General features: G+C 35.3%; 1 protein-coding gene across 1 annotated transcript in view; it reads right to left on the bottom strand.

The window, feature by feature from the left end:
* LOC106667234 (cAMP-dependent protein kinase type II regulatory subunit) overlaps positions 1-15,883 on the bottom strand; it is a 42,998-nt gene extending 27,115 nt beyond the window's left edge. Inside the window, exon 1 of the mRNA XM_014395060.2 lies at positions 15,307-15,883. Coding sequence (XP_014250546.1) covers positions 15,307-15,514 — 208 coding nt within the window. The 5' untranslated portion in view covers positions 15,515-15,883. The remainder of the gene's footprint in view (positions 1-15,306) is intronic.
* Between the last annotated feature and the right edge of the window lie 11,846 nt (positions 15,884-27,729).

The following is a 27,729-nucleotide window of genomic DNA, read 5'->3' as shown; positions in this document are numbered from 1 at the left end:
CGGCGACGGCTTAGGAACAGTATAAAAGAAGGCCAAGACGGTTTATTCAATGATTTCACCTGCAAAGCTCTTTTCAGGGCCAAGAAGCGCGACACGAGTAGTGAAAGACCTAGTGTTTATATTCAATGATGGCCCGTAGGTTATGCAATGAGGAGGAAGAAATGGCTATTTCTTTACAAAATGGTGACGCAAATGCTTCGAATGTGAAGCAACCGCTCGCTCAACGGAGAACATAACCTAGGATACCAAGAAAACCTAGGCAATGGAATTGTAGCAGCGACAGTCAATTACCTACCAAGTACTTCTTAGAAGGATCGTGTCGATTACACTGTACTAAGGATCTAAGAAAGTACAATAAACTTAAAAGCTGAATTGCTGGTGAAACAAAACCCCACCTCCTAGTGTGTTCATCACCATCGCTCTACAGACTAATCACGCCAATCTACCGTTTCAACGAAAAACAAACTAACAATCTATAAGACAATAATAAAACCATTTTATACGTAATGGCTAAAACTGTGCGGCACCTCTAAACCTTCCAACATCCAAAGATAGTCATTCCAATCTAAAATCCGCACAATCATAGTCAATGCTCCTTACTATGTCCCCAACAACACCCTTTACAATGGCCACAAAATCCCTCTCGTGCTAAAAATAACCCCCAAAACATTTTCCCCTTTCCATAATAAACTCTCATCTCACCCCAATCTAGTTGCAAATTCTTATCCAATAGAAACAACACTTATAATCCACACACTTATTATTATACGAGATGACTGAAGAGGGGTTGGCCAAGGGACTGCCAAACTAGTTAGTATTTAGCCCTCAGTTGGGAGAACAACGATGGCTGTTCGCCTCTCACGACACATGATCCATTTCATTTGTGAATTCAACTCATTACATAATGTAAATAAGGTTACAGATTGTAATAACACATTCAATTACAAAAAATAGTGTTAATAGGAAAAATTCTTTAAAAATTGTGAGATTTCCTATTGGGATTTGAAGGGTAATGAACATGAACTTGTTTGGTCGTTTCTGATTTTCGTCTGTCAGTCGAGTTTCAGCTTCCCATCATCTTCAGTGAAGAATTTGTATAACACAGCGAAGGATAAACGAAAATAAAACAAAAGATTTTTTATGAAAACAACGTTACATTTCAATACGACGCAGTCACACAATCCCAACGTCTAATTCGAATAATCAAAAAGTCACCATATCGAAAATGTTTTTATAAGATCACTCTCAGAAAAACAGCAAAACTACGGCCCAAATTGATGTGCACATTAATCTTACAATTGCCTTCGTTCGTGATTAATAGCTTCAAAATTGGTCTTTTAAAACGTCGATACGACCTTATTTATTGGGCCACATTGTGAATATGTGACGTGAACGTTTGTCCAGCGATCGTCCTTGATCGTCTTGGACCCAGCCTAGTTTCGACTTTTTTTCCGGAGAATGTCAAAAAGTCATCCGCCCTCATTTTGTTTTGTATTTTATGTACGTCTAACAAGAAGGAAAAACAAGAAGTCTCATAATGTCGAGGACAAAAATTAATTCGGAAAAATAAAAATTTAATAAAAAAAAAAAGACATTCTCCGGCCAACCTTACATTTGTGTAATCTGAAAATATCAGGCTTTCGTTTTCGTTCCTAGGAAAACCTTTACCGCCTTTGAATCAAGGATAAAAAGAGAATATCTGGCCGGGCAAGCACACTTCCTGGCACTACCCTAATCCGATCAGCGCGTCAGTTATGACCCACCCCCGCCAATTTCCTGCGCTCCTCTATCTGACCTGCCACCCCTGGAGGAACTCCAGGTTTTTTCCTGTTGCCCTTTTAAATCGAAACCGTTATACAAGATAATTTTTTTGCGTTCCAAAGAGCGCCGCCTTTGATTACATCTCATGAAAGATCGATTAGAAAATGATAACAGAAAAATAATAATCATTGAGAAAATGAAGTCTGTAATATGCCGCTTGTCCGTTTAGCAGAAATATTAATGAGATAATTTTCATAATTACAAATTGTTATATTAAATGAGATTAGATGTGTAAAAAGTTAGGAATACTAAATTACGCTGTAATAAAGTTGACAAAAAATTCCTTTTGTAAAAAAAAATTAAAAAAAGGCTTTAAACACCCTGTATAGTATTTAAATACGAATTTTTATAGTCCACAAACATTTGTGACTTTTTGGGCTGGATCCAGGCAAGGGAAATTATTTTTCTCTGATGATGGTGTTCCATTTAAAAATTCATAACTCCTCTCGGTTTTATCCAAATTGAACGTTATTGCAAACGTTGGAAATCTGAATATGTCCTCGTTCAGCCTATATCAAGAAGGTTTAGATTTTATATCATTATAAGTGCAAAAATACGGTTTAAGCCAACAAAAAACCTCGAACCTCTTCTTTTATATCTCCGGTATCGATTTAGTTAAGTTGGCCGAGTTCGAGCCCTTACTTGTGGTTTATAGCTCTCTAATACCCTGTGAACTCGTTTCAAAGTTATCATAATTTTTATGATTTTTGTCAACAGATCACATGCAGTCAAAAAATTTGAGATTTTTTCTCAAAAATTCTTATTCAGAGAAATTAGGTCAGGAAACAAATATGAACTTAATTTCTTCCTTTAAAAAAAATTAGCGTACGTAGTTTTAGTTGCTCCATCACAAATTCCAAAAGCCAAGAATTTAATTTTTATTTCTCAAGATGTTCTATGTTCCACGTAAAAATTCTTATTTCATCTTACTACAACCGTTGGAAAGAAGGTTTGCACACTACGCTATTATGATTTAGACAAAACAGGATGAAACCAACAAAAACCCTTTTATTTCTCACATTCTAATTTATCTAGAGGCCAGGATTGAGCCATTATATCCAATTTATAAAGTTCTAAACTTCTTTAAACTCTCTTACGTTTCCTGAGGATCGATCCAGTCGTTTCAAAGTGATGACCATTTTTGTATTTGTGACAAAAATCGTAGGCATTTGGAAGGCGAAAATTTCGAGAAAAAATGTTTTTTATTTTTCTTGAAAATTTGTATTTTTGTGGCGCGGAAAACGAATATTAACTTTACTTCTCGTAGAAAAAAAGTTTAACCTATTTTGCTTAGTCGCTCACTAATTCCAAAAGCCGAGATTTATTTTTTTTATCTGATGTTTTAGTTAAAACTTTATAAATAAGGTTTTAACCAAATTCAACGATATTACCATCGTTTTAAGTTGATACTTTCTACTTTCAGCCTAAGTCAAAAATGCTTAGATGTTATTTCATCAATCCCCCCAACGAAAAACAATTTTAAGACGCATCCAGTCTTCCAGTAAAGTACGCCGAAAAGTTTTTTTTTAACTAATTCAGATTCGTTTTAAGCACCCTTTAAAAAAAGCCTTTAATAAAACACAAATATACATTTTTGGGCTTTCATTTTTGGGCTTTATCAGCCGGGGGGCAAATTTTCTTTTCTCCGATGTCCTGTGGTCTACTTAAAAATTCATAACTCATCTGGATTTTATGCAAATCCAACGTTATTACAACCTTTTTAAAGCTGAATTTATCTTCTTTGATCCTAATTATGAAAATATTTTCACCTAATTTACTCGGTTGGTCGGTTACAAAATAATTATTTATATCAATCGCTCGAATTTTCTCGCCCGATCATTGATTCTTTTCATGTCTTCGTTAAGTACGTTAAATTTTATTATCATTTTTTTTTTTTAATTAGAACCAAAGTTGATTACTTTTCCGAATCCCAAAAAACCCCTGAATACAAATTTGAGGTAAAATAAAAATAACATAATTTTCTCAGTATTTTTTACCACAGATTTTGTACGAAAATCGCAAAACTGGTGAAAATTTGATACTATTGCACCGAGATATAAGAAACTCTTCTGTGGTTTATAAAGTAGAAGGCATAAAACTGGCTTTCATAATGAATCAGAACCGGATATATAAAATAAAACGTTTAGGGTGTTTTTGTTGACTTCATTCTTATTTTTCCCATTTCTAATGACATAAAATCCAAACATTGTTGACATGGGCGAAAAAAAAAAGAATTAAGCTTTGTAACGATTGTAATAACGTTGGATTTAGATGAAACCTAGAACAGTTATGAATTTTTAAATGAAACACTGGACATCAGTGGAAAAGCTTATCAAACCCAAAAGATTGTTGTTATTTTGTATTCATTAAAAATTCAAACTTAAGAGCTTTAAAGGGTTCTTCAAAAGTATCTGAATTGATTTTTTTGCAATAATCTTTTTTTTTTGCCTACTTTACAGTAAGATACTTTTGATTTTTGGAACTTTTTGTATCTTCACTCCAAATTTTTTGCCAATGATTTTTTGTGGAAAATCAGAAAAATGTCGGTATCTTTAAAACGACCGATCCTAAGGATTTACAGGCGTTTATAACTTTACAACGTTGACATAATGGCACAAACCTGACTTCCGTAGATAAATCAAAACTGGAGATATAAAATAAAACGTTTTTAGGTTTTTTTTTTCATCCTTATTTTTCTCACTTATGATCATGTAAAGTCTAAACATTTCTGATATAGGCTGAAAGTAGAAAGATTCATCATTACAACATTTGTAATAACTATTATTTTTATGTAAGGCCTTGGTTGAAATTAAAAGGTTAGGGCATGAAACGATAGGTCAAGTGGTAAGAGCAGCGGAGTAGAGAGCCGAAGGTCGTGGGTTCGATTCCGCTCGTGACACTAACTTTACCATTTCAACCAAGACCTTACATAAAAATTAATTATTATTATTAATAATAATTAATTGGAAGAAGTAATTTGGTCAATAGTCTACTAAATATAATGGATTTGTAATAACATTTAATAAAAGAATTTTGAAGTGGACGTCCGAGAAAAAAGAAATTGCCTCTGTCGAATCCAGCCCAAAAACTTCTTTTTTTTACGAGGGTTCGCAACAGCAGAGGTTATATCAACCTTTGGGGTGCCGGTGTTTTTCAAAAAAAGCCCATTTGTAAGTATGTCGGACCTTTACCATACAGTGATGAGCGCCGTGTCAACGCCACCGTTGCGGCCACCGACGCCCCGTCTTACTGTTTTATTTTTCCATCAAAATTCGTCGCTTTATAGGGTGCTTAAAACGAATCCGAATTTTTTTTTTCAAAAATAAATTTTTTCTACTTTACTGAAAGCATACGTTTTTGAAACTTTTTATGTAACTGATCTCAATTTAATACTAATTTGCAGGATAGAGCATATTGGCAAGAAACTACACTTGTCTAATACATTTCGATCTAGTATCAACAACAAAAAGTTTCATCAAATTCATTTGTAAGAAGAAACAATTTTCTTGTGAAGCACGCCTTCAAAACTGTTTCGTTTCGATTGCTCCAATCCCAGATTGAAACCATTGCCAGTCAAATAATGGAACTGTTATCATTCAATTATAAATAGCAGAAGACCTTATTTATTTTTAAACCTCAGGCCTTACAGAACAGGCCAAATAATAACAAACGATTTAATTTGTAACAAACACAGAGTTGATTCGTTTTGACATAAGCGCTGGCAAAATCTCAACTCTACGAAATTGTAATCCAAGTTATCCGTAGAACAGCAATCTACAGGGGATTAAAGTTGTACGATAATAAAAATATTATTTTTTCGTATGTTACGCTAGCCCAGGTTTGAAGTTCAATATCTCTGACTTTGGAATGTGAACCTCGAGGACCAATTGTAAGATGGCATTTTATATATATTGAACCGGCCGAAAGAGACAAAAAAGGCAAATATTTCTCTAGATAAATAAACTATTATTAAATACAGAAAATATAGTTGTAAGACTTAATTTTATAAAGTCCCTGCGACTTCAATTTTTAGATTTGCCTTATACAAACTGTAAAAATTATTTTGAAAAATGTCTCAATTTTGAAATGAAAATTGATATATTTTTAAAAATTTATTTGTAGCCTACATATATTTTTACATATTGCAAATGTGATAGCAGTACGTTTTTTTCATACAGCCACAGCACTAACACTAATCCCAGGGCTGGCACTGAGTGTAAGAAACTAAGGAGCAAGGAGGACTCGAGACCATCGTTGATTAAGGCGACGGAGCAGGTTCTCGGGATGGGAATGAGTAGAGAGGGCTCGATCAGTAGGGTTAGGATGGATCGTGAGATTGGGAATCCGGAACGGAGTTCGTTGACAGAAGGAACGTTGAGGTCGTGAGGTTAGTGAAAGGAGCTTTGACGATTTGTCTGAGGACTTTTGATCGGAAGGATTGAATGCGGTGAACGTTTGATGATTTGGTAGAACCCCACAATTCTACTCCGTATGTCCAAAGCGGTCGCAGTGAGCTCTTGTATAAGTAAGTTTAGTTTTGACGGTCAACACGGATTTCGTCGTAGTCTTCGTAGGTGTCCAAGTCAACGTCAGTCTGCAGTCTAATAGTTTAGTCCAATGTATTTGCCTTCAAATATAAATCTATATTTCTTAGTTGTTGATGTACAGTGGAGGGAAAGACTGTTTCTTCGTGTGAACGTACACTAAGTACATTTTTCTTCATTCAGTCCTGCCCTCCACTTTTTGCATCAGCCTTCGATAAGCTCATGGTGTATTGGATATTGGAGGTAGCTTGGGTCAAGTTAGAGGACAAAATTTCGGTAGGTGGTGTGAATGGTACAAGGTAGTCGTATGTAGGTAATGAGGTAGGTCAGCAGTATGAGGGTGATGGGACTAAGAATGAACCGTTGTGGGACGCCGGTTTGGTCAGACATTCGGGAACTAGTTGCCCCACGTCACTCTGAAGCAGCGATCAGTAAGATAAGATGTCAGGATAAGATAATAAGGAGTGGGTAGGAAGCGTTTAAGTTTATAAAGGCATGCCCGGGTAGCAGACCCTATCAAAAGCCTATGCTACATTTAAGAACGCAACCGAGCAATAATCTTTGTTCTGAAGAGCATAGATGGTGTCGAGAACTCTGACTTGTTGCATCGTAGAATGATATGGACGGAAGCCGAATTGGTGAGACGAAATTATTTTATGAGTATATAGGATGGGGATTAATCACTTTAAAATGAGTCTTTCGAGGATTTTAGAGAATGCAGGAAGATATCTGTAGGAGGATATGTGGTTGGGAGGTTTGTGAGCTTTAGGAAATAAGCTTAGGAGCGTTAGGAATAAAACTAACGACGGAACATTTTCGTAAGAGAGGGTAATGAGTACTTCGTACGATGGTATTATATGCTATAGTTAGGAAAACTACGGACTTTTGTGATAGGTTTCGAAGTATGTTAATTAGATTATGCCCATGAAATTGATATTGGTAAGAAAAGGTACGCAATTCTAATTATATTTTTCATCTGTGCGGAACAACATCCGACTACTTTCTAGGACTGTTGGCCAGGATTGAATCAAGACTGAGAAATTTAAATAACCCAAAGTAAAAACCATAAAGGCCGGTTTCCCCAGAACCAGCTCCTGGAACCGGATTTAGACAGGATTATACTCAATTGGAAGGACGAAACTTCAAAACAAGATGCCGACACATGGCCAACCATTGCCAACATCTGGTCCCGTGAACATGACCATGTTTTAATCAAAACTGAACTTTTTGGCAAAAAACGCGTTTTTCCGGGGGGTGCAGGAAAGAGAAAAAGAAAAAAACGACATTTTCGAAAAAACCAGACAAAGTACAAATGCAGGGTTTCTGTGATAACTTTGTTTTCAGTTTTATGATTTTAAACACAAAATTTCAGATATTTTTTTCATGACAGATTTGAAATATTTACATAAATGTCATGGAATAAACCCAACTAAGGTAGTATATTCAATGTATTGACTCTGCACCATGGTGTTTGACCTTTATGTATTTGGTACAGGTTTTAACTGCTTTAAACTGCTTTTAACAAGCACAACTTTTAACAAGGTTTTATGAGATTTCAACCCTATTTAGAAATTTTATTTTGTAACAAATCAAATTCCTTGTTTTCTAAACACAAAATTTACTGAGCTAAACGCGATATTGGATGGATATCAGTTTAATTAGCTTGCCTGGATGTTCCCGACCAGTGAATCTCTTGAACAAGCAAACATTATCACAGTTTGACGGGAGGAGGGGGACTGTCATGTAATACAACACTTACAACTTTAGGCTCCCTTTATTCACTGACAATAAAGATTATTCTTGACAAAACCACTGAGATAGCGACAAAAAAACAGTTTGGTGTAGGCTTTCTTTAAATATATTCCCACTTCAGATAGCATTTACAAAGTTACCCAATTTCCGTCAAACGGCTGTCACAAAATACAAAAGCTTTAAAACATCGCTTGGATTATATGACCCCTGCTGAGATTTTTTTTTACTCTTCGGAGCTTCAAAAGCGATCGAAATTCGATAGAAATGGCATTAACATTTACAGATTTGTTTTCAGGTGGAACGGAGATCAGGCTACAAATAAAACCAGTTTAAAAAACCCAGTGCCCATGAGAAACAAGATCCATTAGTACAATAATTTCTCTCATACAACAGGTCTTCTGGGAAAAGATTTAGAATATTTGCTAGTGCAAAAGAATATTTCCAAGTCAGAATAGAAAAATTAACCTGAAGATCACAACCTTCCACCGGCATATCCTCCTACAGAATCATCCTTCTTCCTGTGATGTCCAAAAACCAGGAATCTTTAAAAATATTGGGTTGTCCGGAAAATAATGCAGGATTTTAAGTTTTCATTAAAAAAAATCTATATAAAATATTCTGTTTACNTTTGATTAAAGAACATTGCTTTAAAGTAACTAGTTTCTTTTTTTTTGTTTAATACCAAAATCCTGCATTATTTTCCGGACAACCCAATATTCAATATTTATCCTAGATTCACATAGAATCAAACCATCTTAGCAAAGGTTCTCCTATTTAATTAACCTGCTTCTGAGTGAGGTGGGACTGATATCAAACCCAATCCGGCGTCCCACAAGGGTTCCTGGTCGCTTGCTAATGCCGCTATTTTCTCTTCTAACCCAAAAACCAAGCAACCTCATTCATTCAAGAACATCTTGAGATTATCAAAGACAGGTGACCTTATTCTGCAATGCTATTTAACTCACCACTGCTTCAGAGTGAGATGCGACAACTAATCAGATATCAGACCAATACGGCGTCTCACAAGGGACATTATATAACCCACCCTAATACCATTTATATTACTGATTTTCCTACACATCCACCATTACCAGATATCTATGCGGATCATACTGCAATTCTTCTTCTAACCCGAAATCCAAGCAAACTCAATCGCAGAACACCTTGAGATTAGCCACGACGTGGAGAAGACTTATTGAGGAAAACTACACACAATGTACATTTACATTGAAAAAACTTGTCCACTGTACATCAACAAGTCAGACACTTAGGACAATACCTGAATAGCCAAATGACATGGGATCTCCAAAACCAAACAAAACAGGTTAGGTCTGCGAAACAAGTTTACATTCTACTGGAACCTAGGACAAGGTGTGGAGAAAAAAAAGATGCTATATACTCATAGGTCCTAAACCCTTTTGTGTTCTAGGGATCCCTACTATCAATGAACATCTGAGGAACAAAGACATGCTGAAAGTGATAAAACGATCGGACACAAACAACCCATAACCCTTTTGGAGAGATTTGGAGAATAAGACGAGGATAGTAACGGTGCACTACGGACTGAATGGGCATTTGAAGAAAATTGGTTTTAACCAACACGTACAGATTTTGCGAAGAAGCAGAAAAAACAACAATGATCCCACCAGCAGTCCGTGGAGCTAGAATTATCGGTAGGATGAAATGCTTTGGGATGTAAACGTTACCGTAGAAGAAATACAACCACTACAACAATTCCTTGACGAATTGGGACAACGGTATGCTAAAGGTGCACAACGTGGGATAAAATAGTTCTCAACGGGCACAGTACGCTAAATTACCCCGAATTTTAAACACATCCACGATATTAAAGCAATGGCCTCGAAACCTACACGCTTGATAATACCTCTCATTCAGTTCACATCATTTGCTGGTTTCTCAGAGCATGTTCATCTGGGTGCAGTGCTGGCCATAGTGCGACCTACTTCGACATGCGGAGCGGACTGTGAGAAAACACCAAGCCATCTAATATCCAACTTACCTCACTAATCTAAGCGTTCCAGCCAAAAGTCATCAGAACAATTCAACAAGCTCCTTACTACGTGACCACAACCTTACCTTCACTATCCACAACGACCTCAACACATCTTTAACATGAGTCCTCCAGCTGCAGTGCAATCGATTTGGACATGCGGAGTGGAACTATGGGCTTCCCCCAAGCCTCCAATATCCAGCCCATCAATCAAATAATAATTTAATCAAAAGTTCTCAAAAAAATTGTCTCTGCTTCTTAATACGTCACCAACTACAACTACCTCCACATTCCTTTTGCCAACGACCTGATTCAAACACGCTTCCAAAAGTGCCACACCTTCTCTCAATCCATCCTAGCTCCACGTTCCTTACCTACACTTTTTCATCTTGAGGATGGCCTCGAGAACTACATGGCAATACCACGGAGTGGCACCATTGCTGATTTCTTATAATGTGTCCTCCAGCTGCAGTGCTGGCCATAGTGCAATGTATTTTGACATCCCTATTGGAACTGCGGTCTTTCCCCATACCACACAATACCCAGTGCATCCTTCTAATCAAAAGTTCTCAGGAAAAGCTCCTTAATACGCATAAATTTCACTATTTTCAACTACCTCAACATTCCTTTTGTCAACAAAGACCTCTCGACACTTTTCCACCCAAAACGTCGATTAGGTGACACCAATGGCTTTTTTCTCATAACGGGAGGAAAAAACGTATATCAATAAACGCATAATAATGAACGAATGCCAAGTATTAATCTTTTTAATTAAAATTAATCACCATCGCCATTATCACCCCATTTATTACATTTGTATTTTTTAATAATGACATTTTAATGAAGTTGGGACGATCGATTACCTAACGATTAATCATTCTGGTATAAATTCATTCGCTTTTTAATCTGTATCATTATATTGTGAAATAATATATCATATACATAAAATTTTCGGTTATTTAAACAAATTAATACGTTAATTTCTGGCGACAATAATAATTTTAAAAAAACTTGAAATTTTCATCTTTAGATCTTGAATGGTAAGTATAGTGTTCTACTATCAAGTGTAACCTTGGATTGCTTGCGTAATCCATTTTCAAAATGGTCAGCCCTTAATTAAATCAATACAAGAGAAATGTTTTCATGTATTTCTAATTTTTTTTAAAAAACCGCATTCTATTACACACAATGTAATCGGATCAAAATTCTCGAGACAAAGCCATAACAACCCTTTGAAGTTGTTCATCAAATTGAAGTGAACATCGAGAGAAATTAATACCATTTAATTTCTGCTGGGAACACTAAGCTATTATTGACATGAGGTAAATAATAAATCAAGAAACATGAGACGGAGAATTCCTACGTGCACAGCAGTAATTCCTTCTCCATATCAATTAGCAGTTCCGCAGTTTACACATTATTAGGCGAATAACAAATATTTCATACCAATATTCTAATACAACATAATGACACGTAACACAATAATTTAAAAAAAATTATTTACTATTCTAGGATTATTTAATTGGCTATCTACGTAAATCCATCAATGTGTAAAATACCAAATATAATTTAACTTCTAAATTGCGACTTAAAAAAAAATCAACACTCCGTTTTGCGTCTATTGACAATCAATTGGAAGAATAGTTTTCATCATCGATCCTAAGGGAAAACTGTTGGAATTTATTGGAAAATCGATCTAATTCTAGTTACGTTTACCTTTCGATATGGTGAAATTGTCGACGCCCTTTCTGTGGGCAGATCGACCCTGGAAGAGCACAAAAAGGGCTTTACGATTTATTTAATTATTTCCAAGCCCCGGATCTTTAAAAAGTTCGGGTTTTTATTTTTGATACTAGGCCGAAAAGTATTGGGCACATGACTGAACTTTCTTGCCAACGGGCACAATGAGCCTAGAAAAATATATTTCTCTGCCTTTGTTGTGCATGTATTTCAAAATGCTCAAATAAAAATCGTATGAAATAGGACTAGATAAATAAAAAGTTACATAAACCAAAAGATGCTTTCAGTAAAGTAGGGTTTTTTTTAAAAATAACTACTGAGATTATTTTTAAGCACGCTTTAAAGCCCTTAAAAACGAACTTTTACGGAAACCAAAAAAATAGGCATGTTTGGGCTCGTTCAGCCCTTTTTTTTGTCTCCGATGTCCATTGTTCCACTTAAAAACTAATAACTCCTTTGAATTTTATCCAAATCCAACTTTATTACAACCGTTAGAAAGCCGAATCTTTATACTACAAGCTCTTTTCAGCAGGTTTTGAATTATATTATAAGCAAGGAAAAAAAATAAAATGATCAAAATCTCCTCAAACTTTTTATTTCTAGTAATTTCTTTCTACTTTCAGCCTATATCAAAAATGTTTAGATTTGATATATGAGATAGATATGATTATAAGTGAGAAAAATAAGGATGATGACAAAAACGCCTGAAAATTATTTTAGATCTACAGTTCTGATTGACTTACTGCAGCTAGGTCTGTGCCATCATATTTGCGTTATAAGATCGTAAATGCATGTAAAGTTTCCTGAGAATCAGTAGATTGCTTTAAAGTTACTGCCATTTTTGTGATTTTCGAAAAAAAATCATCTGTTAACGCGAAAAATTTGACCAAAAATATTATTTTTTATTTTTTACCTTAACACACGCTATTCGACAGACTTTTCATAAAGTGATTTTGGTTGTCTCTGTCTGTGGAATACCATGGGTCAAGATAAAAAATAAATTTTAACAACCACCTGTAGAATAGAATAGCAACAACAATATCACGAGAAGATAATATAGTTTTTATAATTTTTTTTATTTTCATAAAAATTGCATACAGGGGCCTTTTGGGATGGAAAAACGAATATCAACCTTGCTTTTGGCAAAAAAATATTTGAACCTATTTTACTACGTCGCTCGGACACAAAATAATTATTTAATTACTTTTTGTAAATCTATGGGCAAGAACGCTGGGAAGAATATTTTTCAACCTATTATCTCGAAAAAGAGTTTAATTGAAATCGACCCAACGTGCTTAAGCAGAGATTACTGAGTTTAGGAGTTATTAAAGAGTTTAGGAAAGAAATAGAGCTGTAGGCATAAGTTGATCAGGTTAATGCTGAATATCAAACTGAATTTAGCTAGAAGACTAGTCAACTGTTAGAAGTCAGAGAATTAAACCTTCAAGAAATGTCTGGAGGAAGGGTTTGAAGGTTTCTGTGGAAGATTTCAGGATCAAAAGTAGGAAAGGATGTAACTGTGGAAGTTTATGTGGGGATACCATGGGTGTAAAGTGAGTATGAACTATTGTAATCTATACATGATACAACCTTACAATATTAACTGAGTAAATTAGAGTGTATGTTCCTCATAAACCAGAAAATATATGTTGGAAAATTTGAGGATAAGATAGTAGGTATTTGAAAGGATGAACTGGTACTTGATAACAGTCATCATTACTCCACCAAGGAATGGTTTTGAAGATTTCTTTAAGAGATAACAAATCAGAATGTAGAGAAAAGATAGCTGACAGCAAAAGTAGTTGTAACTGTTGGATGTTACGCAAGGGTATCTTGGGAGTCTCTTGAGAAGAGGATAGGATCAAGGAAACAACCTTGTGCGACACCAGGCTTAACTGAGAAGGTTAGAATAACGTGAAATAGCTGTTGAAAAATTTACGGACGATGATGGGAAAGATGCACCTGAGTTTTAATAGCAGTCATACTTTATTGCAACCACGACCAAATCAAGGAATGCAATGATCATAGACATATATAGAAGGCATTGGATGAATACGTTCGAAATTTGTAGCTTGGTCGTTTCCGTTCATTTTGGTCTTCCTTCCTAGGTTTTTGACATATTGTGACTGACTGATAATCTTTGGTTAGATTATATAAGGAAAAAACGAAGTCACATCGTTACAGTTGGTCATGAGGACGATTGTCTTCCACTTTTTATATCAATTGCTCCAAGGAATGGTATTTAAGGTTTCTTTAAGAGAGGACATATCAGAATGAAGAGAAAAGATAGCTGACAGCAAAATTAGATGTAACTGTTGGATGTAACGCAAAGATATCTTGGGTGTCTATTGAGAAGAGGATAGGATCTAGGATACAACCTAGCGCGACACCAGGGTTAAATCAGAAGATTAGAGAGTACATGGCCCTCGCAACGTGAAAATACCTGTTGGAAAATTTGAGGAAAGATGCACCTGAGTTTCAATACCAGCTAAATTTTATTACAATCATGACCAAATCAAGGAATGCCATGATCATAAACATATATAGAAGGCATTGGATGAAATACGTTCGAAATTTGTAGCTCGGTCGTTTCCGATCATTTTGACTAAATTTCCACCATCATTTTTGTACAATTATTTTTATGCTGTGAAATAGAGGGAAAACGTTAAGTCAATTTGTTCGAGAGGAAATATTGGAAGCGTGAAAACTGTTTTATTGATGAAATAAGTTATGAATGGGCGCCTTTATCCCTCGAGTACTTTCACTCTCTCCCGTCCGTAGAAAGGGATTCGCCCTTTCGTCCGGCAGCCGAGACGAAGTTTCAATCACCAAAGACGCAATATTATTCTACGGGGAATAAATAATTTTTTTAAATTAGTTATTGTCGATTCAACGGGGCTTTTTAGATGGTAGGCGAGTGTCCGGACTAGGTCGGATTTGAATGTTATTGACGGAAGGAGTTATGAATGGGCGCCCTTATCCCTGGAGTACGGTCTGACCGGAATAACGGTCCCGCTCGCCCTTCCCTTCCGGTTTCATTTACGTAGCGGCCCTTTTTTTCACACAGGGTCTATTTTAATTTAAAAAATAAATAAACTGATAAAATATTAAAACGACCACCTGTGTCTGAAAGGGTGGAAAAAGTTCTGAGAGCAGAGAGGACGAGGGCGAAGTTTCTCTCTCGGCCCAGATCTGTCACTTTTCCGTCCACGACGCACTAAAGATTAAGATCTTATCGGACTTTATGTAAGAGGAACCGGCTCTCGGTCGATCCTACTTTCTTATTCTCATTTTACCGGGTCTTTATTAAAGTAAAAAAACAAAAGAACAAAAATTACAAACTTGGGAAAATCAAATACAGGAATGCCCGGTTTCTCCACTGTATTTTCTTTTTTTTTAAATACTGTGAGAGTTAGTGATAAATAAGTTTGGCATTACCTTCGTCGTCTGTGGAAGCGCTTTCGTCTTGGGACGTCGGTTTGAGGGCAGTGCTCTGGTCTCTTTTGATTTTCAACTGGTTAAAATGTTGTATGGCGAACTCGATAACGTCGGTCGGCTGTTCGAGGAGGAAATTGACAGTGAACTCCAACAATATGCTACGGAAGTCTTCGGGAACGTTGATTTTGTTGCCGGCCTGGCGGTTCATCTCGGGGGGGATTTCTCACCTTACAGATGCTGAGATAAGGTTTGAGGCTCGACGCCGGATGAGATCGTGCCCGTGAAGCCGATTCGAACCGTTTCCGAGCTGGATCTTCGTCTTTTCTCTCTTTCTCTTGATCGTTTCCTCCGCTCTCGGTCCGACGGCGAGGGTCAAATAAAAAAAAACAACTCGTCTCCCGATCGACTACCAACTACATAAAAGGGTCTCAGCCGAGCCGACGACGGTTCACATTAAATTCGAGACTCGGAGCGATACCGGGACCCAGAATCCGACAAGAAAACCGCTTTAAACAAATTGACTGATTGACTCCGATGATGGCTCCCTTCGGTCTGCAGATCCGGTGAGGACTTGATCGCGACTCACAAATGATCCGCCGCCCTGTCCACGCAAAATTTCCCCGCGCCCCCACTGCTATCGTCTCTCGCCAAATTTGTCCTTCTCTATTTCTAATTCTACGCCTTTTCTATGTCTACAATTATTAATTACAAAAGGATTATTAAGAAAAACAGGAAAATATTTGAGTCGATCAAGGGTGAAAAAGAAAATTCGGTGGCGCCCCTCCGAAACATGTAACAAAAGAAGCGGGAAATTCAAATATCCTTTTACGGTTCCGCCCGCCGTACATATACACATTTATATAAACTGCTTAAAAACGAATAAAAGCATTGCCAATTTTGTAATATTTACTATCCCTAACATTTTTATTTTATTTTTATTATAAATTACATTCAAATTTATTAGAAATTACTTAGTTTTTATTGTAAAATTTAATTAACGGATTAAAAAAATAAAATAAAAGGTTCATATTTCCGTAATTTTGTTTATAGGGCACAATAATAATTTTAAACAATTAATACCGTGTTTAATACCCTCTGTTAGCTAAATCCTCTGTGCACTTGTTAGACATATTGTTAATAGTTTGTAATTACTAATTTCATAAGGAATTTCTCTCTATAGATGTTGCAATGCTGCACTCAGTTGTTGCAGGTCAACTGGCTGCGGATGGTGATCGAACCTTCTCTGCAACGCATCTCACATGTGTTCAATGACAATGGCTTTGAGGTAAGGAGACAATGGGGAAAGGGGCAGATGGGGAATTCTCAGCTTTTCTAAATATTGATGAACAACTCTGCTTCTATAAAGTCTGGCATCATCTAGAAATCGAAAATCTCTGCCAATGTGATCCCTGGTTTGAGAGAGTTTTCCTCAGTAATTTCTTGGACATAACGGACAGCGACATTCCGTCTTCCAGTGTAAACCCCGCCCAGCCAGTACACCGCCTCCTTCAAACTGCACTGAAGGAAACACGATCTGGCGCATTATACGCATTCCCTGTTCTCGGTAGACTCATCGGCGCCTGCTGTCACTATTCAGACAGAAAAGCGACTCATCAAGAACATAACAGCATTCCAATTGGTATTCTCTTCTGGGCTGGTGGTGGGCTGTCGCTGTCCTTACAGACAGGAACGCGACTCATCAGTAAACATATCAGAATGTTAAATGTAAAAAACATCTTGTACCTCATTAGGATTCGGCGGGCACTATGGGTTTCATCTTGCAGCAATGATGATATTTCTTTCCTCCCTTGCATCATAAAGCGCTGAGATCCACTATCAGGCCTCCTTTTTGCACTTCCAGTCTCCCGGAATCTGGCTGGCTAAAGCCCGGGAGACCACGATCTGAGAAACGCCAACTGCCTCTGAGATATTCACTTGCCTCATTCGATGACTCATTCTCAATTCAAGGTGGTCTTTCCATGGTTAAAGTAGTATTAATGAGAATACAACTGGATCAAAAATGGAGAAAAAACGAGAAAGGTGTTTGTTTATAAAATGTGTTATCTTAATGTTTCTTAAGTAAAACCGTTATTAAAAATGTGGATTAACATTTGTTTGTATTTTCTATTTTGTTTTATCCAACTAACAAGAATATAACGGTTAATTTAATTAAAATTAACACAATAAGATAAATTGCAAATATCCCTATTCATTTCTGAGCAGTTTATTTATACGAAATCACCCAAACTCAACTTTCTTTCTATTTTTCACTATTTCGTTTCTCACTGGTTTTGTCTGTTATTCTCACTTATTTTCACAGCGTAATTCTGCAGTTTTCTGTGCGTATTCTCGCTGACTTTTTTTGCGCATACTTCCCATTTTTCACTACATGTTCTCGCTTGTTTTCTGTGTGTTTTCTACAATTATTAATATTATTAATTACAAAACGATTATTAAAACAAATAGGAAAATGTTCGAGTTGACCTAATGTAAAAAATAAAATTCGGTGTCCGACATACTTGCTGGTTATCTGTCCGTATTCTGGCTGGTTTTTCTTGGGTATTCTCGCTGGTTTTCTCAGTTCCACTTGCTCTTTTTCTCCTTTTTCTCTGCTTATTGTTGCTAGTTTTTCTGCAGCTAGTTTTGTCATCGTATTCTTCCTGTTTTTCAGGGCTTATTCTTGTTGATTTATCAGCGTATTCTCGCTGGTTTTGTTTGTTACACTTGCTGATCTTCTCTGCTTATCATTTCTGGTATTGTCTGACATTCTAGCATGTTTTCTTTGCGCGGATGAGAAAGCATCATGTCTGTCATTCTAGCTTGTTTTGTCTCTGCCTTGTTGTTTGTTTTTATCAGCCTGCCTCTTTTTTTCTGTTTTTGTCCGCCTTTTTTCGTTGGTTTTCTTGGCCTATCCTTACTCGTTTCGACGGTCTTTTCTTCTCTGTCTCTCTTTGTTCTCACTTTTCTCGTTTGTGTATGTATTCAATTATTTTATAGAATAGCCAATTATGTATCCATGTCCATCCAATCGAGTCAATAACAGCCGAATTGCAGGCATTGCCAAGATTGGAAAACTTCCGCAGCACAGTTTTGAATTTACTATTTGTTACAAATAATCTTGAAAGCAATTTGGTCTTTGAAACTGACTGAAAAATTAGCAGTATTTATACAAACCAAGCTCTTTTTTTCAATATTTGAGCATTTTGTTTGTAGAATTAAATATTTAATTTTCTCCTTTAAAATATAAAGCGGTTTGTAAATGCAATATTTGTAAACAATCTTGCGGAAATAACGGCTGAACGTTGATAGCCCAAAGAGTTAAATGTCGTTAAAAAGAAATTCTAAAATAAACTGCCACCAAATCCTTTCCAAAATATTGTAAAAATGAATCAGAATCGAGGAAAAGAGCAGGAGGAAAGTTTTAGGTCGAATAATTGAGCCAAAAAAAAAAAAAAAAAAAATAGGTAAAAGATTGAAGTTTTGTCCAGATTGTAACTTTGTTGTTGCGTTCATCTGAGCGGGCCCGGATCCCCGGCTTAATAAAAATTATCAAAAACCGTTGTTAAACCAAGGTCGTCATCAAAGCTGCACATGACGACGCTTCAGGACGTGTTTAATTACCAATTGTGTTTGACTCTGCAGAGCCAGGACTGCACTTCTTTGGCGAAGGTGAATTTCAGAACCCCCTTTCAACCTTTTTCCGGTTGAAATATCACTATCGATTCCTCTTTGAGCGGGGTTTTAACAGTTCTTTGTAATGGGGGCTGATGTATATTCCCAGCAGTCAACTAGATCGAAATAAGTTGACATTTTTGCTGGTCATTCGAAATCCTTTTATGAGAAAAGGAAGAATATTTGACTGATTATGTCATTAATTTCAGTATGATTCCGTGCCATAACAAACACGGTAGTGAATAACAAGAACGCATCTCGTAATGAAATGTACCATTGGACATGCTAAACTGCAAAACAATAAATAAATAAAACATGAACTCTCATCTAGTTATCTAATATTCTAATTTGATGTGGAATGTAAAAAAAGCTTAATAGTGTTATGAAGAGGGCAGAACTTTCGATTTGTAAATCATGCGTGAATTCTCATCAGTTTTCTTTGCGTATTCTCGCTGCTTTTTTCTGCTTACACTTGCTGGATGTGTCTGTAACACTTGGCTGATTAACAAACCTTTCTAATGGTGCTGTTGGGTTTATAATAATACGCACAGATAACTAGCAAGTTTCACACACAAAAGAAAAGTCAAGCGAGAATACGCCGAGAAATCCAAGCGAACGCAGAGAAAACTAGAGAGAATGCAGAGACAAAACCAGCAAAAATAAACAGGCAAAAAAATCAGCAACAAAAGGCATGCAAAATGAGCTAGAATAAACAGACAAAACCAATAAAAATAGGCAGACGAAACGAGGCTAAAATGAAAGACAAAACCTGACAAAATAGGAAATCAAAACTAGCAAGAATAAACATGAAAAAATGATATTATGCAGACAAAACCAGCGAGAATACGCAGTGAACACAGTAACAAGGTGGAACACAGTAACTGGAGGGAATACGCACACAAAATCGGAGAATTACGCAGAGAAAATAAGCGAGAATGACAAAGAAAACCAGTCATAGCACGTAGTGAAAACAGGAAGAATACGCAAAGAAAACAAGCGTGTGTGACAGACAAAGCCGTCGAGAAGTACGCAAGTAAAACCAGCGAGAATACGCACAGAAAACTGGAAATTATACGCACAAAATACCCTAAGAATACGCAGAGAAAACCAGCGAGAATAAAAGATAAGGTTAATGGGATACGCAGACAAAACACGACAATAAGCATAGAATATCAGCGAGAATACGCTGAGAAATCCTACAAGAATATGCAGAGAAAACTGAGACAAAACCAGCAACAATAGCAATAAAACGTCAATAGCATAAGCCAGACAAAACCTGTAAAAATTGACAGATTTAACGAAGAGAAAACGGTAAAATGTCAAAACAAACCTGCGTAAGTAAGAAAACAAAACTAGCAAGAATAAGTAGATAAAAAATTGGCGACAAGCAGACAAAACCAGTGAGACTACGATGAGAAATACAACAAAGATAGGCGGAAAAAACAAGAAGAGTACGCAACTAACAAAACAAGCGACAATGTGCACAAAAAACACAGTAAAAGTACAGTGAAAAAAGAGACAATACACAGTGAATATTGGAAAGAATATGCACAGACAACCGAAGATAAATAGACAGAGAAAACTGGAGGGAAAACTGAGACAACAGCAGTGAAAATTATGCATAGAAAATTAGTGAGAGGGGCCGACAAAATAGTACGCATACACGATGAAAAACAAGAAGAATACGCAGAGAAAACAAGAATTTTTCTATTGATAATGGTAGAAAGGGGATCCTACTTTTTCGATGGCATTGCAGTTGGCAAAGTTTCTGAAATCAACGATCTTGGCGTGTTATTTGACTGTGAACTAACATTTAAGAAGCATTTTGAGCAAGTGAAATCTAAAGGACGCCGAAATCTGGGCTTTATTAAAAAAAAATGAGCACCTCAGACTTGACAAATTTGAAAACCATTAAAATTATCTTATTGGTATATTTGGTATTGTTAGGAGTATTTTTGCTCCTCTGTTCGGTTTCCTTGGTATTTGCTGACTTATCTGTCAAATTTAGAAAAGGTAAAAAAAAATTCATGAAAAACAAAAATTTTAAAATGCGGTTCAGATGGGACGAAAAGGAATATGCTGCTTAGGCTCAGGAGTGCCGCTCATGACCCTTGAGAATCATAGTTTGGTCCTTGGCATATGGTTTTTTATGGAAGTTGGTGAATGGGATCTATTACTGTCCGGAGTACAATAAATTTCCTAGTTTCCATTAGTATGTTAATATGTTGTATCCTGATTTCATAGAACTCGTTACGGACAGTGTGGATCAATCTCTTTTTATGAGTGGGCTTTTGATGACAATTTTGGCAGCACATAGTTTCTAGGGTGTAAATTTGATAAGAAGAAAAGTTTCAAAAAGAAAAAAATTCTCTTTAAGAAATATGTGTATAAAGTTGTCATTTGTAGCAATTAATAATTTGGGCTGTTTCTATTAAGTTTGTATTCTGTATTGTATTGAGTATGTACATGATTTACTTTTAAGTTTGCACTTGGCATATTTTATGCTAAATATAAAGTTTATATATGCACTGACAGGCAAAAAATTCCACCCAATTGATTTTTTTCATTTTCTCGATCTAAGAAAATTCTGCCCTTAATTTGTCTCATTGCTTTAATCAATAAATATTTGTTTATGCTATGTTTTAAATTGGGAATATCAATTAGACAAACTAAATCCTTAATCCAAAACAAGGAAAAAGGATTTTTCAATGTTTAATTTTTACAGAATTGAAAATGTTTATTCTGTCTCATTTGAATTCTTTAGAATTTATAAAAGAATTAAAGAACCTCAATATACCTAACAACTGTGTTTTAGTGTCATTTGATGTTACTAATTTATTCACAAATATCCCTGTTAAAGAATGTACAAAACTTATAAAACAAATATTTACTGAGAATTCTATTAATGATTTTGTAAAAAATGATATAATAGACCTCTTAAATATATGCCTGCTCTGCCTACTATCTAATTATTGTGAATTCAATAATAAATGTTATGAAATGAAAGGGTTACCAATGGGGTTTCCATTATCCCCACTTTGTGCGGAAATATTCATGGATAATTTTGAAAAAAAAAATGGTTTCAAATCAAACAAAAATTAATTAAATCTGTTCTATTTTAGAAACGCTATGTAGGTGATATTTTATGCATACGTTCCGAAACACTAGAAGATCTAAAAGAATTCCTCCAACTAATTACTACTTTACACCATAATAAAAAATTTTATATTGAAAATTAATAAAGATGGTTGTTTCAACTTTTTAGACCTAAAACTGTCCATATTAAACAACCTAATTGAAATAAACGTATGTAGAAAATCCACAACTACAGACACCATGATACCAGCAGATTCTTCTCACCCACCAATCGAAAAAAATTTCAGAATTTAAGGACCATCTAAAAGAAACAAAACACAATTTAAATTTAAATACAACAGTGTTGCATAGTTTCAACAAAAGGACTTCTCTCCCAATAATAGGCCTTTCTTTGTCTTATTTTTTTTTCATTTTGCACGTTATGCAATTTTTCTTTTTTTGGGTTTGTTCAAAGATTCTCTTAGACCTTGATTGTTATCATTTGAAATTGCATTGAAAACTACACGTCATAGTGACTGTGACAGCCATCCCCCGTACAAAGTAATGAAAAAATCGGCCCAGTTTCGTCGACAGTGGTTACAATATGCCCGAAAAGTGTTTAAATTGATGTTGTAGACTCGTCTGGCGGCGACCGATAATTCGACGTGGTCACAATGATTACCGTTAACTTTCATTAACTCGAAATTTTCATACTCACATTTAATGATATTATCTTAAAGATCTGAGCAACGCTTTCCATAAAAATCTTCTCGTCCATAAATGCACGCGTCCATACAATGCCCTAAATAGACAGTTGCTGTCGACGGTTACTTCAGTTTAGAACAGCTTAGGTTTAGCCCAGAAAAGGGCAGATTCGAATTTGATTTTGGACATGGCAATCGAATCCATAATGAAATACTGAATATCGAAAAACAAGAGACGGAAGAGATCTTATGATGAAAAAATTATGTAACTTCGCGAATTGTAATCCGTTTTTAGTAATTGTTTTTTTATTTGATTGGTTTTAAATAGCTGTTTAATACTATGGAGAGAAAAAACAGCCCTCGCGGAAAATCTTTCACTCTTTTAATCCGAACAAAAACATAAACTACTTAACTTCCAGGAGGCGTCGGTGGCGGCAACGGTTTAGGCGTTGACACAGCGCTCATCAATGTAAGGTAAAAGGCTTATTTTGAAAAAAAAAGTTTCTTTCAAACGATGTATTTGAAAGGTTTTCTTAAAGTTTAAACTGAGAGAAAATAGTGAGTGAAGTGAAAAATTATATTTAAACGTTGCGTTTACCCTCACCCTATCTTTTTCTCTTTCTGTACTATTAAAATCGTATAGGTCCTTCTCTCTCTTACACACTTCAGCCAAAACTGTTTTAATATTATAGAGAGAAAACTTGATTATAAAAATTATTTGTATACCTACAAAACTGATTAAAGGTACTTGCAGCATTCGACGACTTCAGACCTCCCGAAGCATGCAAGAATACGCAGAGCAAACCAGCGAAAATGCATAGACAAAACCAACGAGAATACGCTGAGGAATCTGTAGAGAATGCCTAGACAAATCCGGCAAGAATGACAGGCAAAACTAGCGAGAATACGCAGAGAGAACTGGAGACAATGCTCAGAATAAATCAGCCAATATTACAGGAACAACTGGCAAGAACACGAAGAGAAAACAAGCGAAAATACGCTGAAAAACTGATTATTAAATTCAAGACTTAAACAATTACATCCTAACCGATATAAACGAACAATTTTTAACAGACTAATGTTATTTTAAGATTGTTCTATCGTATGTCCTTCTAAAGTTCACCTCTTCAAGGATATTAAAGGCCAATAAACTAGACTATTTAAGCATTAAAATAGAGCAAATAATTTTAAAATTTCGACATAAAATAGCTTTTTTTTAACGTTATTTCACTTTATTTGGAGTTGACTAATTAAAACCAAATGGAAAGGTGTTAATTTCCTGCAAAACATAGAATAATTCATCCCAATATCCTGTCGACATAAAGCAATTTTCGATAAGCAATTACCAAGGGATTAAAAACAATTAAATATCATTTTTTTATCGGTGGCTAAAAATCATATTAATGTTTAACCGTGTTTGAACTAATTGAAATTTCAACCCCAGCAACGAAATAACATCCCGATTAATTAATCTTTGAAGTTCTCTTGCAGAAAAGTGTTCGCCGTTCGAACTTTATTAGGTCTGATGTCGGCGATACTTATTTGTAACTTAATCCCAACGAGTATTATTCTATCGTTTTGATCAATCCTTCTATAGCTCTAATCACAAACCGTCTTTGAAATAGCATACAAAGCAGAGGACTTATTAAAAACTTTACACGTTATGGGAAAGACTCGATTTTGTTGGTCGGTTAACTGTACGAAAGGGCTGTTCATGTGGAATTTCTTCTCGAATGATTTCTCCCGATAATTTGCCCACCTTGACACACCAACCCCTTTGATTTTATTCATATCGATCAATATGGAAGTAAATATTTTTTTCTGAATCTTTTAATAGTTTATATTTTATTCAATCCGATTGGTTTTTACATTTGTACATACATGGAATATTTTGAAAAATTTTATTTGTACTTGATTCCTGTTGTTTAATTTTTTTAAGTCTTAGTAGTTATTCGATTGAGTTAGTTGTTTTTCAGTGCTGTTTCAATGGCTAATTTGTTAAATAGAATCGTAAGTTTGTACGTTTCTTTCTCTAAGTCTGTAAATATGGTCCATTTAGTATTTGATTTTGTGATTTCTTATTGTTTTTAGTTAGTTTTCGCATTTCACTTTAGCCAGTGGAATCGTTTTTTAGTCTGTCGTGTATTTTAGTGCTGCCTCAATGAGGGTGATCTGAGTGTGCTTGTGTGATGTCAGTCCCTTTGGTTTCAGTCATACTGTTATTTATGTAGTTCTGCAGCTTTTTGAGTAATCTATTCTATTTTTCAATTTTTATCCGAGGTTGTTGTTTACAACTGGTCTTATGAGCATGTTTTGCTTACACATTTTACGTAGTGCAGTGAGTTTTGGTGTTTGTTAGCCCATGTCCAACGAGTGTAGAGGAATCATGGAAAGACGCAAACGTTGAACCTATCATCTTGACCTTCCATACTGGAAAAATTACATACCCAATAAGGCACTAAAAAAAGAGCCTATGAAGGTAAACATATGGGAAACGACCAAACATCAGATCAGAGGAATAATTCTCTTAAAGAATATTTTGTACAGACGGGAAGAATTACCTAGAAAACTCAAAGGGAGCATCGGGCTAAAAAGCCGGCTAAGGACACAGAAATTCAGTTGACGAGATCCGATCAGAAAAATCCCAATAAAAACAAGTAATACGCACAGAAAACAAGAAAGAAGACACAGAGAAAACCAAGAATACGCAAAGAAAACTGGAGATAATACGCAGAGAAAACTAGAGATAATACGTAGAGAAAATCAGCGGGAATGACAGACAAGCCGAGAATATATATAGAAAAACAAGAAGGATATCCAGAGAAAACAAGCGAGCGAGAATGACAGACAAAACCACCGAGAATATTCAAAGAAACTCATCAAGAATACGCACAGGAAACTAGGGATAATAGGTAGAGAATACTTGAAACAATACGCAAAAAAGCGAGAATAACAGACAAAACCAGCAAGAATACTCAGTGAAATCCAACAAGAAAACGAAGGGAAAACCGGAGATAAATTGTAGAGAATACCAGTGCGAATGACATACAAACCCAGCGAGAATACTCAATGAAATCCAACAAGAAAAAACTGGAGATAATACGGAGAGAAACCCAAGATCACCTGGCGCAACTTGTAAGGAGAATTGGCATTTTCGGCACTACACTACTAGATTTATTTAGTCAGGGCTAAAGGAAGTGACAAATACAATGGATACTACTGTACAGAAGCGGATGACCAAAGTTGCCAAGTGTTGTTTTTCACATTATTTACCACAAGACGTCCATTATTTAGAGAAAAAAAAATAGAGTTGGTAAGGTATGTTAGAGATACTTATAAAAACTGAACTCATTTACTTTTAATAATAATCCTTATTGCGAGATCAAATTTTAACCATAAGAGGTTATATGAACCCTCGGGTGCAGGTGTTTTGAAAAAAATCCATTTGTAACGTATGTCGGGGCCTTTACCTTACAGTCGTTGAGGGCACCGAGTCCCTACTCTATATGTTTATATACAATTTTAATTAATTATACTTTTTGTCACTTGAAATATCGTGACAAGCTCAAGTGGTTAGAGAAGCGGCGTATTGAGCCGAAGGTCTTGGGTTCGAATCCCGCTCGTGCCACTAGATTTTTCATCTCTACCAAGACCTTAGATAAAAAGTATAATTAATGAAAATAATTAGTACGGTCAATTATGACATTTTCTTATATGTAAGTTTATGTATATTTATGAATTAGTATTAATTTTAAATTTTAAATTGAAATGAACCAAGAAATTAATGTTGTATATGTCCATTGCTATATTGATTAACATTCTCCAGACAGTGCTAAATATTGCTTGCTTATTTAAGATAATTATACTCAAATAAAAACTGATATTTGTTAAATAAACATTTTATATTTTTAACACATCTCCCAATGTCTTTATTCCGTTGTAAATGATTGTACGATTAATTTATATCAGTGGGTCGTAGGTCGTTACCATTGAACATCATTTCTTTATAAAATATTAGTTATTTTTTTATAATTTTTCAGTTTTAAATGGTCTTGGTCTAGGTTTCCTATTAAATTTCACTGAAAATTGGCCAGTTTTCAATTATTATATCATTTAAATATTGATTCATTTGGGTCATGTATCAGATGCCTTTCGGCTCTCCTCGGGTCGACTCAAGATGGCAAAATTTCAATTAAATCTCAAGAAATGGATATTTTCCAATTCGGAAATATAATTTTGGTTAATTTTATTGTTTTGTTATAATAAAACGTAACAAGTAGCTATACGATTGTTCTATTTCCCTTTTAAAATTTTGTCAGTTGATCTGATGAGCCGTACTGATTTTACTTTAATAATTCAATCTTTGAAACGGGTAACTGCTAAATTATTTAATTAACTACTTTTTGAGATTTGACCGACAAAGAAGATTTTTTAAGGCAAAATGAGAATAGTTTTAAATAAAAGCTTACGGAGAAGAAGTGAAGTCCTGACAACAGATGCAACCTCACGATGTGAAAGGCGGGAAATGGCCAATGATACAAGGGGACCCTGATACAATGATACAAAAATATAACATTGTTCAAATCTTTTTTTTATAAAACATTAACCCATATGAATAATCGCATATTACAAATAGTAATAAACCAAAATTATTTTCATTTTTTTAAACGGGAAAATCGATGCGTTGTCTGATCATTGCCCGTTTGATTAACATTCTCCCGGCAGTACAAAATTATACTTAAATTTTAGAAATTATTAGACCGAATTTACAAATAAAACCTTCTTGAATATATGTTTCATATAATTTTTAAACGTTTATAAATTGTTCTTTACTTCGTTATGAATAATTGTAAGATTATTAATTATCAGCTGGCGGGACGATTCCCGGCATTCGCCATTATTCTTACCGGCGGCGAGTCATGAACATCGCATTTTTGTAAGGTATTTTTTATTTTGTACATTTTCCAGTTTT

Source organism: Cimex lectularius, unplaced genomic scaffold (assembly GCF_000648675.2).
Source record: "Cimex lectularius strain Harlan isolate CLEC.00 unplaced genomic scaffold, Clec_2.1 scaffold27, whole genome shotgun sequence".
NCBI classification, from domain to species: domain Eukaryota; kingdom Metazoa; phylum Arthropoda; class Insecta; order Hemiptera; family Cimicidae; genus Cimex; species Cimex lectularius.
This window is presented reverse-complemented; position numbering and strand designations above follow the sequence as displayed.